This window comes from Rhinolophus ferrumequinum (genome assembly GCF_004115265.2).
Source record: "Rhinolophus ferrumequinum isolate MPI-CBG mRhiFer1 chromosome 15 unlocalized genomic scaffold, mRhiFer1_v1.p scaffold_54_arrow_ctg1_1, whole genome shotgun sequence".
In the NCBI taxonomy this organism is placed as follows: Eukaryota; Metazoa; Chordata; class Mammalia; order Chiroptera; family Rhinolophidae; genus Rhinolophus; species Rhinolophus ferrumequinum.
Genome location: NW_022680357.1, coordinates 3,786,248 through 3,801,868, shown reverse-complemented (window position 1 = coordinate 3,801,868; position 15,621 = coordinate 3,786,248). Strand labels below are relative to the sequence as shown.

General features: G+C 57.4%; 2 protein-coding genes across 11 annotated transcripts in view; one reads left to right on the top strand and one right to left on the bottom strand.

The window, feature by feature from the left end:
* The window catches only part of TSC2 (TSC complex subunit 2), a 36,375-nt gene extending 26,656 nt beyond the window's left edge, over positions 1–9,719 (bottom strand). For 7 of the 9 annotated variants that reach the window (XM_033101227.1, XM_033101230.1, XM_033101232.1 and 4 more), the window contains exons 1-10: positions 9,605–9,719; positions 8,872–9,037; positions 6,827–6,913; positions 5,107–5,217; positions 4,055–4,199; positions 2,905–3,022; positions 2,403–2,451; positions 1,862–1,987; positions 1,434–1,507; positions 187–313 (exon numbers count right to left, since the gene is read on the bottom strand). In XM_033101227.1, coding sequence (XP_032957118.1) covers positions 187–313; positions 1,434–1,507; positions 1,862–1,987; positions 2,403–2,451; positions 2,905–3,022; positions 4,055–4,199; positions 5,107–5,217; positions 6,827–6,913; positions 8,872–9,009 — 975 coding nt within the window. In that variant the 5' untranslated portion in view covers positions 9,010–9,037; positions 9,605–9,719. Of the gene's footprint in view, positions 1–186; positions 314–1,433; positions 1,508–1,861; positions 1,988–2,402; positions 2,452–2,904; positions 3,023–4,054; positions 4,200–5,106; positions 5,218–6,826; positions 6,914–8,871; positions 9,038–9,465; positions 9,496–9,525 lie in introns of all 9 variants that reach the window. The other 2 variants (XM_033101229.1, XM_033101228.1) reach the window with 2 other exon arrangements.
* Positions 9,720–9,729: 10 nt separating this feature from the next.
* On the top strand, positions 9,730–15,571 carry NTHL1 (nth like DNA glycosylase 1). 2 transcript variants are annotated; one of them, XM_033101237.1, is made up of 6 exons: positions 9,734–9,959; positions 10,963–11,201; positions 11,924–12,094; positions 13,023–13,182; positions 15,193–15,298; positions 15,384–15,571. In XM_033101237.1, the coding sequence occupies exons 1-6, from the start codon at positions 9,821–9,823 to the stop codon at positions 15,505–15,507; spliced, it is 939 nt and encodes a 312-aa protein (XP_032957128.1). In that variant the 5' UTR covers positions 9,734–9,820; the 3' UTR covers positions 15,508–15,571. The 2 variants fall into 2 exon arrangements, with proteins under 2 accessions (XP_032957129.1, XP_032957128.1); XM_033101238.1 differs by lacking the exon at positions 15,193–15,298 and having other exon boundaries at positions 9,730–9,959; positions 15,384–15,569.
* The last annotated feature ends 50 nt before the right edge of the window (positions 15,572–15,621 follow it).

Below are 15,621 nucleotides of genomic sequence, written 5' to 3'. Positions count from 1 at the left end.
CTTGAGACTGAAATGTTCCAACGGCCCTAAACCTCCTCTCCAGCTGCAAAGCAAGGAACTGGAAATACCCTCACTGCTCCTGCAGCCAAACCTGTCTCGTGGGCCTACTCGGACCGGGTAGGCGGGCCTGACTGAACTGAGCTCCCCGGCTCTCACCAGCTCACTGCAGCACAAAACATGAGTCACCTCATAAAATGACGGCAACACAGACGTCGGGGAGTTCTTGAGCGAATAGAGTCGGTGGGCTCCCCAGAGAGCCATGCCGACAAAGAACACGGCTCCTCTCAGCAGCGGGGCATCTTCCATGTAGGCTCTGAAAGCATGGCCCAGAAAGACAGCATGTGAGCAGAGCCCAGGACCAGCGGCTGCCCTCTACGGGGCCCGAAGGTGGGCCCAGCCTCCTGGCAGCCTCCCCAGAGGTCCCTGCACTTATGGGGCAAAAGCAAGGCTGGGGGAGGGGCGCTGGTAAGGGCCCACAGAGGCCAGCAGCAACCGTTGGATTCCTCCTGCATTCACTCAACATGCTGACTGTGAAGCCACACTAGATGCCAGGGTACGGCGGTCAGAGAGAAGGCTCTTAGCCTCATGGAGACACAGACGTGAACCAAAGGGCCATGTAAGGAAATGGCCAGTTTCCACCTCGAATCACAGCTAAGAAGGGAAGCTACGGGATACGAGAGCCACCACCTGCTCAGGGCAGTCAGGGAATCAGTGACAGAGCCGAGATGTCAAGGAGTAACGCAAAGAAACTCAACCCAGGTGGAAGGATATCCCAGCAGGAGCAAAGGGCACATGCGGGTGCCCTGGGTGGGTGGGAGCATGGCAAGAGGGAGGGAGCAAGACGCTGAGGGCTGGGGCAGGGCCAGGCCAGCCAGGCCTTGCTATGGTGAGGAGTATGGTTTTGATCCTGAGTCCTGGGAGCCACTGTGGCTTCAAGCAAAGGGTGACATCCATCTATGTTGTTAAAAGAACATGTGGCTGCCGTGTGCAGGAATGGACTTCGAGAGGCCAAGAGTGGGTGCCGGGGAAGTGACAGGTGAGGGGGTGGCGTGGGGGGCCTAGGGGGACAGATTTGAGCCACCTCTCCAGGGCAGAAGCAGCAGGACTTGTGATGGTTGGGCTGTGGGAAGCGAGGGCAAGGGCCTCGTAACAAGATCAATGGTGAAGCCGCCCGACTAGACGAGACCCCAGCGTGGAGGGAGGTTACCAGCTCAGTTTGGAACGTTCTGATTTTACTGACACAAGTAAGAGGACAGGAGACCAGGAGCATAAGAATGTGCTCCCGTTTTAGTGCAATCACCCCAAGGGAACAGGAAACCAGCGCGTCAGCCTATGCCACACGAGAGCCAACACAGACTCCTCGCAAAGACTCTGCAGCAGCTGACCCAGCCACCTCGCCCTCACCGTCTGCCCCAGGCTCTGCCCACACTCGCCTGTCCTCCATGATTCGGCACATGTTGTAGATGGCACTGTGGCCCAGGTGAGTGCCCAGGAGGTTACGCATCAGCTGGGAAAAACACACCACTGTTAGACTGGCAGATACAAGCCCGAGGGGCCCCAACCACACCCTGTGTGCCAGGCCTGCACACAGCCACTGCTCCGAAGCTCTCTGTCCAGCCAGCGCTCTGCTATCTCCTCCCAAACACAGAGGCCACAGAGTTCTCAAAATGCCACCAAAACCCTGACCTCAGCTCAACCGCCTGGGAAAATGCCACTGGACTCCCTCAACAGGCCATTGTCTGGCCGCCCCAAGAATGAGATGGCCATTCATTGAAGACAAGATTGCCCTTGTCCGGTCCCTGTGCCCAGCTCCTGACTCCCTCCAGGGAAGACTCTGCAGGACCGCAGTGCAGACCCCCACCTTCCAGCAAGGCTCACAGAGCTCCTTGACATTGATGGTGCGGCAGAGGGTGACGATGAACAGGGGGAGGCTCTCGGCTGGTAGGCAGTTGTAACAGACTACAGCGTCCAGCACCTGCAGAGAGACCTGGGCGGGTGGAGAGAGGTCAGGCCGGCCCTGTCCGACTCCCGCCCGCAGGGAGGTGACACCCCCAGCTTCCTTCTCGCCCTCCTTTGGTCAGGGACTGCTGCCCCTCCCCACTGCCAAGGCAGCCTTCCTTGGAACCACAAGAGCAAGTGAGCATCCGGGAGGCACTTCTACATCGCAGTCACTGCGGGTCATCCCATCCCAAACTACGATCCCACAATAGAGGTTAACCAACCGCCCTCATTTACAAGACAGTCCTGAGGCTCAGAGGCCAGGCTGCTTGCCCGGGGCCACACAGCCAATGAGGGGCACCACAGGGCTTGACCCCAGAGCCCAGGGTCTCCACTGTTATGCCACCCAGGCTGCCCGGAAAGAGGGTGAAAGGAACTGGCCCTGGAGAGGGGCAGCTACTAACCTCTATGTCCACAGAGGACACAGTCTGGACACACAGCAGGCAGATCATGCTGTTGGAGGAAGCGTGAAGTCAGCTGAAAGGACATTTCCCCACAGGCTGCGTGGCCCGAGTTTCCTTTCTCGTTACTCTACAGAGTCAGTTACATTAGGGGCTCCACCTGCTTAGGGCCCCCGCTCACCCCCAGACAAGCAGGATCTCAGGGCTGTGTGTGTAACACCAACAGGACCAAGCCCCCGCCCTCATGGACTCCACGGTGTGTTGTGGAATAAATGACAACAAAAATAGTAATAAATAAAGCATCAGGTAACGTTATACATCTGTTAAAAATAAATATCAGATCGAGCCTCAAAATATCAACTGAAGTGGAAGATGGCCATGGCCGCCTCCAGCTTCCCCATTTATGTGATGGTTTCAACAGCTTTATTCACATCGCAGAGCTGAACTAAAGACCCAAGACAGTGGCACTACAACCAGAGCAACGTTACTGGGATTCTTTTCTTACTGGACCATGGATGCGATGTACTCGTCGAGGTAACAGCTGTTGAATTTCACAAGGTTCACAAGCACCAGAAGGAACTCTGAGGACAGGCCGACGTCCATCCACTGCAGGACAAACTCGGCTGTGGAGAAGAGCAGGAGGATGATGCACTACCTCCTCCCTGGGAAAACAGTACCCAACTCATTCACTGCTGGAAACCCGGTCATCGGTCCCCATGCAATGACAGGCGGGCGTGCACGCACAGGGCTGAGGGAGGCTCAGCTGAGCCCGAGGAGGTCAGCAGGGCCCAGACTCCGGAATTCACCAACCCCCCCCCCCCCCGGGATGCACTCAGGGCAATCGGGGCTGAGAGGCGGGAGCAGCGCTTGTGCACCTGATGCTCAAAGCCCTGACCGCGATGCTGGCATCCCAGCTTCAGCACCAGGGCATGTGTCTCAGAGGCAGATTCCTGGCCCCAACCCCCACAGAGAATCTCTTGAAGGAAACATAAGCAACGCTTGGCTGCTAGCTAAGTAAACTTAGACAGAAAACCTGACCTCCAGCACCTGTCCCGGAGGCAGACTGATAGTTGAGGCCCATTTCTGGGCAACAGAACAGCAAGGCCCGAGTCAGATTTACTCCTTCCTCCTTCCTCTTCTCTCCCCAGCAGTGACATGAAATCGCAAGACTCACAGAAACCTCACACCATCCGGACAACGAGGAAGGCCAGCAAAGGGGAGGGGTGGAAGTCAGGCCCAGGGCACGGAGAGGGCGAGGAGGAAGACACCGGCAAGGCGGCCCTGGCCCCCCAGAAACCTCGGGGTGCTCTGGGTAAGACATAGCCTGATGCCAGCTCAGCAGCACTCTCTCCCTTCAGCAGAGCTCAGACCACCACCTGCCTGCCTAAAAGGCACACCTAAGCCCAACTCCCCAAGGCTTCTGAGCCAGCAGATCTGGAGTGAAGCCCAGGACTCTGCATTTTTAACAAGCTCCCCAGGAGATTCAGGTGGCTGATCCAGCTTGCCCACAGGTAAGCAGAGCTGCGTGGTGCAGCGCCCTCTGCAGGCCATCCTGTGACCAGCAGCACTCCCTCTGAGCCCCAGTGGCCTTCCACATCCCAGATTAAATTTGATCACCAAGGCCAGAGAAACCTCACACCCAGTGTGGCACCCACCCAGTTCTTCTTCCAAGTAGGTGATGTGTCTCCCATTGTCCGTGAGGGCCTTGAAAACTTCCAGTCTTTCATGGAGGTCTTCATTGGACGGGTAATCCTTGATGACCTTGAAGAAGAGGGCCCTGAGAACACCCAAGCGGTCCCCCTGAAGACAAAACCACGAGGTCAGCAGCCCTGCCAGGATCCCCCGGCCACGCGGGCTTCCTGAGCAGATGTAAGAAGTCCAGGAGGTGTAGTGGGCTCCAAGACTCCCGACTCTGGGGCCCCTTCTCCTTCCCATGGAAACTGGCTATGAGGGATGAACTGGAAACACGGGAGCAGCTAAGGGTAGGGGACCAGATCCACTGGTCATCGGCGGACCGGTGAGTGCGGAGCACCCACTGTGTCCAGCTCTGGGCACGGGAGTGGGCACACCGCAGGGGCGGGGCAGGTCCGCCCCCTACCCCTACCCCACCAGGGTGGGCACTTTTGTGCTCACAGGACGACAACAATGGCCTAACCGCACCAAAAGTGACGGGGCCTCTCATACCCTCTCAGGGAATGAAAGTGTAAAGGAAAGAGGCAGGGGGTGGGGTGGGCAGCGGAGCCTTCCAGGCAGGAATGGGAAGAGTGGCCTGGACGTTCCAGACACAGCAGAGAGCAGAGGAGCCCGAGCACGGCGAGCACGGGCCGTGAGCAGCCGAGGGCGAGGGGAGCGAGGTTAGCAGGAGCGCCAACCAGGCACTGTTCTCACCGTTTTGCATAAACTGCCTCCTTTCCTCCCCAAAACATCCCAGAGGAAGGAGCCACAAGTATCCCCTTTTACAGGGGAGGAGATGGAGGCTCAGCAAGCTCCAGTGACTCGCCCAGTGTCACACGGATACAAGCGGTGACGCCAGGATGCCCACTCAGGCCACCTAGCTGCAGAGCCCCTGGGAACCCCAGATCCTGGGCCTGGTGCCCTCCCCAAAGACAAGAGTGCTGGTGGGACGAGCAGGAGGAGTCAGTGGGCGGCCCGACATCATCCCACACCCACCCCAGCTCCACCGGGGCCCAGACCCGCTGCCCCTTACCTGCCCCTGCACGATGGCCTTCAGCAAAGCCAGCACCGCGTGCCGGGCCTCTGGTGGCTTCTCTGGCTGCAGCAGGTCTGCAACGGCCTTCCAGAGAGCTTCCACTGCATGCTGCCGCCAGCGAAGAGGGGACGGCAATTAGGGCGTCCTGGCCCCCTCAACTCGAGGGCAAAGGACAGAGAAGAACAGCGTCTTCTGACTTAGCTCTTCGCCTCTAAAGTCCGCATCTCGTGTACCTGTCACAGCCCGTGGTGACCATGGTCCTGACTCGGGGGATAGCTCCAAGCCACTTCAAAACCCTGGCAGATCCCTTTAAGCCCTCACCAGGCTACAGGCCGGGGGACGGAGGAGGGCAGGCAGGATAGGGGAGCTGTCCTGGCTGCCCCCAGAGATCACAGGCAGTCCCCCTCAGAGCTTGCTCAGACTCTGACAGGGAAAGTCACTGAGTCTCACAACCTGAAGCACCACGGAGGTCCCTGGGCCTGCAGCCTGACCCCGAAATCCACCCCCTGGCTTCCCTGTGTAAACACAGCTGCCCAGTCACAACCACTCAGTACTATACCCCTGCCCCACTTCAGTTGCCGGCTTGACCTGCCAAGAACTCTGTGCAGGCTTCTGGAATCTGCCTCCTCTAAGTCCACCCAGCCCATGGGAGAGCTGGGTCCTGTTCCCCACAGCCACCCAGAATACGCTTCTCTTGTGTCACCTTCTCCATGGTAATCGTCCCAGATTCTGTTCAACAAGGGTTTTCAGACCACTCAACCTTTCCTGGGCTCCCTCCTCTTAGGAGCAGGACTAAAATGTCTTTTAGATGTTGTTTGACCAACACCCTGACCAGCTCGGGATACACTGAAACTTTCACCTCCTTTGCCCCATTCATAATGCTTCCATTAATGCAATCTAAGCCACAACAGACGCTGAGCCTGTTGTCTATCCCAGCCTCTTAGGCCTATCTGTCTATTCACGTGACGGCAGCCCAGCCATGCCTCACCTTTCTGTTCCTATACAGGCAACTTTAAGAACACAGATGCCTATTTTCACATTTATCCTTGGTAATGTGTAGTCTGCGTGTTTCAGATGACCTGCTGGGAATGAAGTGGTCACTCTCCCTCTTGGCAGATCTGAATCTGCTGGGTGTGAGGTCCACATCTCCCCCCGAGTCACTTACACAAACACAGGGCAAGACTAGAGCAGAACCCTTGAAATGCTCTCAGGACAATTTTCCACTCTCTTCAGAGGATGCCAGGAAGAGAGCCTGGATGTAGTTGGCTGAAATAAACACGCTTCCATCTGTACGGCTGCTTGACATCACCAACCAGATGCCCAAAAAGACACCAATACTGGTGTCCCTTAAACTATTCTGTGAGACCACACTCTTTCCTGCTGTTCCTCTATCTTTCCTTTCCCCAAATTTGTAATAAGAGAAGCGTGCATTTCTGCAACACACACACACACACAAACAACCTTTCTTGCATCGGATAGAAAAGCCTTAATTCCCTTGTTCCCCACCTCCACACATGACTGGCCCCTCAGGGTTGTGTTCAGGACATTCCCAAAAGTTTCTCCATCACTAAGCCACTAAGATAAAGGTTAATCTGCCCTAAAATAGTGTGTATCAGTTCATTAGCAAAGCTAGCTGTCCATCCTGTTCCTAGAAAGAGCCATATCAAGCTTCTGAACAGCTCACAGCTCTCCAACAGTCCAACTGAGACAGACCTACCTCTTCAAATTTCTTTGTTTTTGCGACTTCACAGATCTGCCCTATGACCCGGATACGATTGTTGAGGCCACTATCACCACTCAGTTCCTGGAGAGGTGAAAGAAAGAAAAGGGGCCCATTTTCAGGCAACAGGTCTCCTCAACTGCCAATCACAGACCACCCTAAGAACTGTACTAAGAATTGTACAGTATTTCCCACCCTGGAGACTCACAGCAGCCCTTCTGAAATTAGGAAACACTAGTTTACCACTCCACCTCACTGAAGTGACAACAGACATTTTTTTCCATCACTGAATTTTTTTTTAATTTTTTTTTTAATTGGGAAATATTGGGGAACAGTGTGTTTCTCTAGGGTCCATCAGCTCCAAGTCGTCGTCCTTCAGTCTAGTTGTGGAGGGCGCAGCTCAGCTCCAAGTCCAATCACCGTTTTCAGTCTTTAGTTGCAGGGGGCGCAGTCACCATCCCATGTGGGAATTGAACTGGCAACCTTGTTGTTGAGAGCTCGCGCTCTAACCAACTGAGCCATCCGGCTGCCCCACCGGCAGCTAAGCGACAGCTGGTTGTCTTCAATCTAGCTGTGGAGGGTGCAGCTCACAGGCCCACGTGGGAATCGAACCGGCAACCCTGTTGTTCAGAGCTCGCGCTCAACCAGCTGAGCCATCTGGCCACCCCTGAATTTTTTATTTTTGAGATAAAATTCACATCACATAAATCTCACCATTTAAACCATACAATCCAGTTTTTAATATATTTACAATGCTGGTAACCTCTTCTACTAATTCCAGAATATTTTCATCACCCCAAAAGGAAACCTGACACCCTATTAGCAGTCATGTCCTATTCCTTCCCCTGGGCAGGCCCTGGCAAATGCTAATCTGCGGATTTGTCGCTTCTGGACATTTCACATAAATGGAATCCCGCATCGCATGGGCCTTTGTAATTGGCTTTTCACTTAGCACGTTTTCAAGGTTCATCCATTTTGTAGCATATATCAATGTATCATTCCTTTTTTTGACAAATAATACTCCTTTATGAACGTATCACATTTTGTTTATACAGTTGACCCGTGAACCACAAGTGTTTGAACTGCGAGGGTCCACTTACACGTGGATTTTAAAAACCTGCATCTCAGTGAAACTGCAGTTCAAACCTTTGTTCGAGGGTCAACTCACCAGTTGATGAATATACACATTGGCTGTCTCTGAATGGGAATCTTTACAAGTGCAAGACCTCAACATTTATTTATGGACAAAACATGGTGCCCGGCATGTGGTGGGGGAGTCAAACACAGATTTAAAAAAAAAAAAAGAAAAGCCAGACTTACTTCTCACAGGGACTCACAGATTACCAATTATCACCTGGCCGTAACCCTAATCACCTGTGGAGACCACGGTGCTCACGCCCCATGTAGTAAAACAGGTGTTTTTACATAGGTCTGAATACTAACTCGTGCACTAAACCGTCACCAAGATTCTGACTTCCTGAATGTCCAGTAAAAAGACATGTTCGTCTCCATGGTACTGGGGACAGCGGCCCCTGCAGACAGTGGTCAGCAACCCGTCTCCCACCAAACCTGTGGAAAGACCAAACCTGGCGCCAGCCTGGTGGCTCAGGTGGTTGCAGCGCCCTGCAGGAGCAGAAGACGCCGGTTCGATTCCCACGTGGGCCAGTGAGCTGCGCCCTCTAGAGCTAAGATTGTGAACAATGGCTCTCCCTGGAGCTGGGCTGCTGCTGTGAGCAGCCAGGGGTCGGCGTGAGGGGCCGGCGGCCAGCCTGAGCGGCCGGCAGCCAGGGAGAGCTGCCGTGAGCTGCTGCGAGGGGCCCACGGACTACCGGTGACCAACTGCCTCAGCCCCGGGGAGCGCAAGGCTCCTAACACCAGCATGGGCCAGGGAGCTGTGATCTACACAACTAGACTGAGAAACAACGGCTTGAAACAAAGTGTGGGGGGAGGGAGGCAGAAAGCGGGGGAAGAAAAAAGACCAAACCCAGCATTCCCTGGACATCCCACGAGGCCAGCAGGGAAGCCACAGGCAGTTCACTCACTCTCAGGGTTTCCGCGGTGATAACAAACTCCGTCTGTTTGCCCTCTGCAGACCTGGGATTCGGCCTTGGCGTTCCCAGTCCCAAAAGGATCTTAAACTTCTCCTTCAAGCCTGAATCTTTGCTTGTTGGCTTGGCCATAGTGGGAAGGGACGCACCGAGGACTCCTCTGTGCCAAAGAAACAGGCAAAAAGATCTCAGGAACAACTCCCCACACCTGGCCCCTTCGGACCTCCAGCCGCCTGGCCTGGATCCCTAGGTCTCCGGTGGGCACCTTTCCAACCACAGCCCCTGGGGAGAATTCAACCGCAGCCAGCCTGTCCTGGCCAGGACTAAACCTGGGGAACGCCCGGCCGCCCGCCCCTGTCTCAGTGCGTGGGGTAAGGGAGGAGAATTGCGGGAGAGGGGCGGCCGCCGCGGGGCCCAGGGAGCCCTGACGTTTGCCATGTCTCTCCTCCCCACGTGAAGGACAACTGTCGGGAGAGGCGGCGGGGAGACGCCGGAAGCAGGGATCCCCTCGCACCCGCCAGGACTTAAAACCAAAGAGCGCTTGGAGCTCTAAAATTAGGCTAAGGTAGGCGCGGCCGAGGCCCGGACCTGGGCCACTGCGGGGTCCACCCCTGCCGCCTCAGCCCGGAGCAGGCCCGGCGCTGCCACCTCACCCCTGCCCAGTCGGGGCCGGGCCACACCACGGTCTGCGTCACCGCCAGCCGTCGGGGTGCCACAAGCCACTCACCCCGCGCCGCGCCGGCTGCGCGCCGGAGTGCCGGCGCGGACAAGAGAGCACACCCTCGGGCCCGAGCTACCGCCGGAAGCGCGACCGGCACTTCCGGTAGCGGGACAGCACGGAGGACCCTCGCAGAGCTAGCTGGGAGTCGTAGTTCTGGGCCGCTCTTTAGCGGAAAGGCTGGGCGCGTGTCTAGTCACGTGACGGGGCCTCAGGGTCGCCGGGATGTGTAGTCCGCAGGACTTCGGCATGAGTGCGGGGGGCGTGAGAATGGTCACACGCAGCCGGATCTCGGGACTTCGGGCCCGGCCTCGAGGAGGTAGAGAGGAGGCCGCGCCGCTCCGGAAGGGAGAGGCGTCTGCAGGTAGCGCCGCGCCCGGACCAGGGCAAGGAAGGAGAGCAGGGGGGAGGGGACTGCAAGGGATTTGGGCTGGGGTCCTGGGCCGCCCTCAACGGCTCCGGACGCAGAACGTGGCAGAACCCGCAGCAGCGAGCCAGTTCCTCGGCCCCACGTGCAGACCTGGGTTCCCACCTAGCACCCTGTTCCCGGGACGCAGGGGGTCCACAGGGGCTCACACCACCTCCACCCTCGTCCTGAATAGAAAGTTCTCCGCGTCCCACTAGTCTGCCCTGGGATGTTCCATTTATGCCAGGCTATCTGTGGGGCAGACCTGCCCTGTCCTCATAGGTGCTTTCCTCTTAGGGGGGGTTGTCCCCGCCAGAAGTCCTCTCCCCCTGCTAGAGGGTGCCTCACAGAACACAGGAAGGGCATGTCCCTAATTATGTTATCCTGTAGTCGTTAAGGACTTAACTGGGATTGGGGGAGGGCCTTCGGGCTGCTACTTGTCCTTGGGGGATGTCTGCAGATTGGCCAGAGGGGAATACCCAGGGTATTCCCCTCTGGCCAATTCTTTAGGGAATACCCAAGAACCCCCAGGTAATCCAGAAAAGGAGCCCACTGGGACGGAAGCATGCTGGAGGAACTGGGGCTGGAGAGAATAGGCGGGTGACAAGGCTAGTCAAGAAGGCAGGAGCTTTGATACCAAGACAGAGATTGGAGTTCATGAGTACAAGGAAAAACCAATGAGGAGTTTGAAACAGGAAGAGGTACAATCCAACTTGGGTATTAATTCTCTCTGACACAATGGGGAGACTAGATTGGGATGGCAAAGACTGTTACTAGAGTCCTCATGTGTTAACTTGGACTTGGTCAGGGGGCAGTCAAGCCTTTGCATGCTACAGAAAACAGCACACCCCCAGCTGTAGCAGATGATGGATGCTTGTTGAATGAATGATGAGACAGCACGTAGGGCAACATCCACACCTGTGACCCCCCCACTGAAGGGACCTAGTGTCATTTTTTGCAGAAGAAGAAAAAAGTCACCACCCTGTGAAGCGTCAACGGAAGGCACAAAGCCTGAATGTGGCCTACGAGGCCTCAGATGGTGAGAAAGGAGAGGGGACCAAGCAACTCAAGGCGCCAAGCTGGGAGCCTCAGGACTGGCGGCAGCAGCTGGCAAACATCCGAACCATGAGGAGTGGGAAGGACGCACCTGTGGACCAGCTGGGGGTGGAGCACTGCTATGACCCCAGTGCACCCCCAGAGGTAGGCAGGGGCCCCATCTGCCTGGTTGACCCCCTTCTACACAAGACACTTGTTTCCTTTCATGCCTGTGGTAGGGGACAGCCTGACACCTGGCAGGTCTTGGCTGGCACCTCCCCTGCAGGCAGCACCCTGAAAGGAGGCACACTCGAGGCCCAGAGCACTGGGCAGCTTCATTGTAGCCACTTAGCAGGTCAGGGTACCTATGGCTTGGGGCCTCATGCTCTGCCTTCTGCCAGCACAGTGCTGGCACATCAGGGGTGTTCAGTAATGTTTGCTGAGAGAGAAAGAATTCCTTGCACTTCATTGGCCTGGAGCCTGGTCCTTCAACCAACCTGATTCTAATCCAAGCTCTGCCACCGGATGACTTGGATACATGCCTCAGTGAGACTCAGTTTGCTAGTCTGTAAAATGGGTAATGACATCATTCACAAAGCAATAACAATAATGGCTACTGAGCACTGACACTGTGCCAGGTACAACTCTTAAGTACATTGACAGTTCATTTAAACCTCACAGTGATCCCGTGAAGCAAGTGCTGTTATCACCGTGTTATAGGTGAAAAGCAGGCCTAGGCTAGATCCTACCCCATCCCCGAATTGGCCAGGGTGGATGGGAGGCTGACATCCCATACATTTCCAGGTGGGTATAAGGGTTGGCAGGGCCTGGCCTACAGTGGAGCCCCCAGGACCTGCCACCATTCTGGTCCTTGTCACTGAGAGCAGGTGCGGAGGTACCAGGTACTGCTGTCGCTGATGCTCTCCAGCCAGACCAAAGACCAGGTGACAGCGGGCGCCATGCAGCGGCTGCGAGCCCGGGGCCTGACGGTGGACAGCATCCTGCAGACAGATGACAGCACGCTGGGCACTCTCATCTATCCCGTGGGCTTCTGGAGGGTAAGCCCAGCGTGTGGCAACCGGTGCCGGGGTGCCACTGGCCTGCGAAAGACGTCAGTTTGCTGAGGGGGGCTGTGGGGGCATAGGAGGCTGGTTTGGACATTTCTGGCCACAGAGACCTCAATAAGAATTCTCACTGGAGCCCCCCGCCCCTCTGACCAGCCCATAGGGCGCCGGGCCATGGAGCCTCGAGTCCAGGCCCTGCAGTTCCTTGGCCTTTCCTGTTTGCAGCCTGCCCCTTCCTTCCTCCACCTCCCCACCCAGCCGCCTGGCCCTTCCCTTCCTCACTGAGGCTGCCCACCCGCTTTTCCCTTTGTTTACTCCAGGCCTCCCTAGAGTGCATCACCCCCTCCCCTCTGGAGCCCTAAGAGGCCACAGAGCAGGGTGGCAAGTGGGTAGAACTGTGGAAGGTGGCTAGGCGGGTGTGGCTGCTTCCCCTTGGCACTGGCGTGGGCTGCAGTGTGTCAGATGGGTTTTAAATAGCCCTGTCTGCCCAGGCGCAGGATGGGAACCGCCCGGCTGGCTTGGCGGCTGGTGGGGGAGCCCCAGGCTCCAGCCTTCCTTCCTGAAGTCCCAGGTGCTGCTGAGTCCAGCTCCTGGCATGGCTGGCCCTGCTTTAGCCTGCCTGGCCTCGTAGGGAATGATAGGGCTGGGGGGGGTGCCCCAAGCCAGACCCCACACAAATCACGGACCCAGACAAGTGGAAGGCAGGGGGCCAGGCCTGCATTGGGCCTCCTTCAGGCTGCCTGCTGCCCTTGGCTCATTCCCACCTCATAGGGGGACAGGACCAAGCAGGTGCCTCTGAGTGTGTCCTGGGCAGGTGACAGGCAGCTTTGGGCAACTGTGAGTCTCCCTCAGGACTTGTCCTTCCAGGTTGGACTCCATCCGCCACCTCTGGCGCTGACTCTCCCCCTCCCCCATCTTTCAGAGCAAAGTGAAGTACATCAAGCAGACCAGCGCCATCCTGAAGCAGCGCTACGGCGGGGACATCCCAGCCTCTGTGGCAGAGCTACTGACACTGCCAGGCGTTGGGCCCAAGATGGCACACTTGGCCATGGCCGTGGCCTGGGGCACTGTGTCAGGCATCGGTGAGTGGCGAGCACCCACCCATGAGGAAGGAGGGGCCAGCTCTGAGCTTGCTGACTATGGTTAGGGTTCCCTAAATCCTGTGGGAACCCTGGATGAGGAAACTCAGGTTTCCTCATCCATGACTCAGCCTAAAGGGTCAGAAAGGTGTTCCCAGCACTAAGCCAGGCCTGCCCCACCCTCGGACAGATACTAACGGGAGAAGGGAGGAGCTCCCATTTGCTGAGCACCTACTTTGTGCTGGGCTCTGCGAGAAGCCCAGAGAATGCACTCAGGGTCTGTGCTGCCTAAGGAAGAGAGACATTGCACAAATCCTTACCAGTGAGGTAGAAACCCTGAGGGGGGCGTGCATCCAGGAAGACCATGGGAGGTGGTAACTCAGCCAAGAGCTGAAGGCTGAGGCCGGGCCAAGAGGAGGACGTGTGTTCCAAGCAGAACAGCACGTGCAAAACCACCAGGTGGGAGAAGGCCAGAAACAGAGGCTCTGGAGTGAGCATGGGCAGATTGAGGCAGCGTGGTAAAGGCGGGGAGTGCCCAGGAAGAGGAGGAAGGGCTGGGGGATGGCAAGGAAGAGCTGGGGGTGGGGAAGCCCCTTTCTGTAATCTCTTTCCTGGGTCCAGGCCTTGCATCATGGCACCAGAGGCCCTCCATGTAGAGACAGACCCTGGGTCAGGGTGTGGCTGCTTCCCAATGTCTCTGCCCAGAGAGCTGGGGCTTCTGAGGCCACCCTCAGCAGCAGGCCCAACCAGCTCAGAAACCAAAGCTTGACCTATGACCTCTCTGTGCCCTCATGAACCACAGTGTTTCTCTGGGACTCCAGGGGGGACAGCAGCAGGTGGGAGTCCCCCCAGCTTCTGTGGCTTGTGAAACCAATCCCCTGGGGTGGGAGCCCCTTTCCAGGATGGCCCATGGGCAGGCGGGCAGCTAGGGGTGGCAGTCCCAGATAACCAAAGCCAGGCCAAAGAGGGGTTTAGGGAAGAGCTTCCCCACCACTAGGGCTCCCAAAGCCTCTCAGCAGATACTTGAGCTTATCTGGGTGGCTGTCCTCAGCTGCCCCTCCCGGGAGTGGTCTGGCGGGTCTGTGGGCGAAGGGACCCTGCCCATGGCCCTGACAGGGAACAGGGATTTGGGCGTAGCAGACACAGGCAGGAGTGTCAGAATGTCCTCCTTTCTGGTTGTCTGTGGGCTCAGAGACCCTAGGGAGAGTGGGACCCACCTCCCAGGGGCTTTCCCAGGACAAGTCCCCTGGATAAGAAAGCTGACCCCAGCTCTGCCCCCCCACTCAAGCTGGGTGACGTTGGGCAAGGTATTTGGCCTCCTGGACTGGCCCACAGGAGGCTCACAGGGTGGTATGGCCCTAGGCTGGACCTCTGGGTGACAGGGAGCACGGTCACCTCCGTGTTACAGAGGAGGAAACTGAGGCTCAGTGACCCAAGGGTGTGACCCCTGTACCTGGGCTTGTTAGCAGTAGGGGAGGGAGCTGACACAGGGACTGGCTTTCTCTTTGGCAAATGGGAGGAAGTGGCAGGGACCGCAGCTGGCTGGAGAAGGAGGCCCCGTGAGTGGGTGCCCAGGCTGGGCCAAGGGAAGGCAGGGGCTTTGGCCTAGGTGGATGACAGCTGCAGCTGGCCTGGCCATGCTCCCCACTCATTCCCTGACAGGTGCACTGTCAGGTGCTGGCTCTTCAGGCAATGACCTCACGTTGGCCCACTGGGCCAAGCTGCTGCCACCCAGCCTGGCACCCACAGCCCGTGGCTGGGCCAGGAGGCACTGCTCCCTGCACCCCAAATAGAGGACCCAAGTCCTTTGGGTTCTGCCCAGCAGCAGGGGTGGCCTGGTGACATGCTCTTGTGCCTGTGGCCAAGACTGTACAGCTCTGGGTCCTCCTTGGAAGCTCAGGGTGGGAAGGAAGCCAGGGAGACTCAGGCCCCCCACCTACCTGGGCTCAGGGTGGGGCCATGGCCAGGGACGGTATGGTCTGGCCCTGCTAACATGCTCTGTGTTCCAAGCAGCAGTGGACACACATGTGCACAGAATCTCCAACCGACTCAAGTGGACCAAGAAGGTGACAAAGTCCCCAGAGGAGACCCGCATAGCCCTGGAGGAGTGGCTGCCCAGGTGCTGCAGCAGGGTGGGGGCAGGGCAGGGCTCCCCTCCTTCCCTCCTCCCTTCCCTTCGAATTGACCCACTCCCATCCCCACAGGGACCTGTGGAGCGAGATCAATGGGCTGTTGGTGGGCTTTGGCCAGCAGACCTGTCTGCCTGTCCACCCGCGCTGCCAGGCCTGCCTGAACCAGGCCCTGTGCCCAGCTGCACAGGGGCTCTGAAAGCCATGTCTGTTCTGCCACTTTGCCGGGGAGCTGCAGCCTGTTGTAATAAAGCTTGGGGGTTTGCAACAGTTGGGGTCTGACTTGTACCCCTGAGGGAGTGCGTGAGTTTTG

What these genes read in the sequence shown, in the direction of transcription:
- NTHL1 (XM_033101237.1), top strand. Translation starts at nt 9,821, where the DNA reads ATGTGTAGTCCGCAGGACTTCGGCATGAGTGCGGGGGGCGTGAGAATG. An exon ending in ATCCCGTGGGCTTCTGGAGG is followed by an intron (nt 12,095 to 13,022) that starts GTAAGCCCAGCG and finishes CCCATCTTTCAG; the next exon opens with AGCAAAGTGAAGTACATCAA. An exon ending in CTGGAGGAGTGGCTGCCCAG is followed by an intron (nt 15,299 to 15,383) that starts GTGCTGCAGCAG and finishes CCATCCCCACAG; the next exon opens with GGACCTGTGGAGCGAGATCA.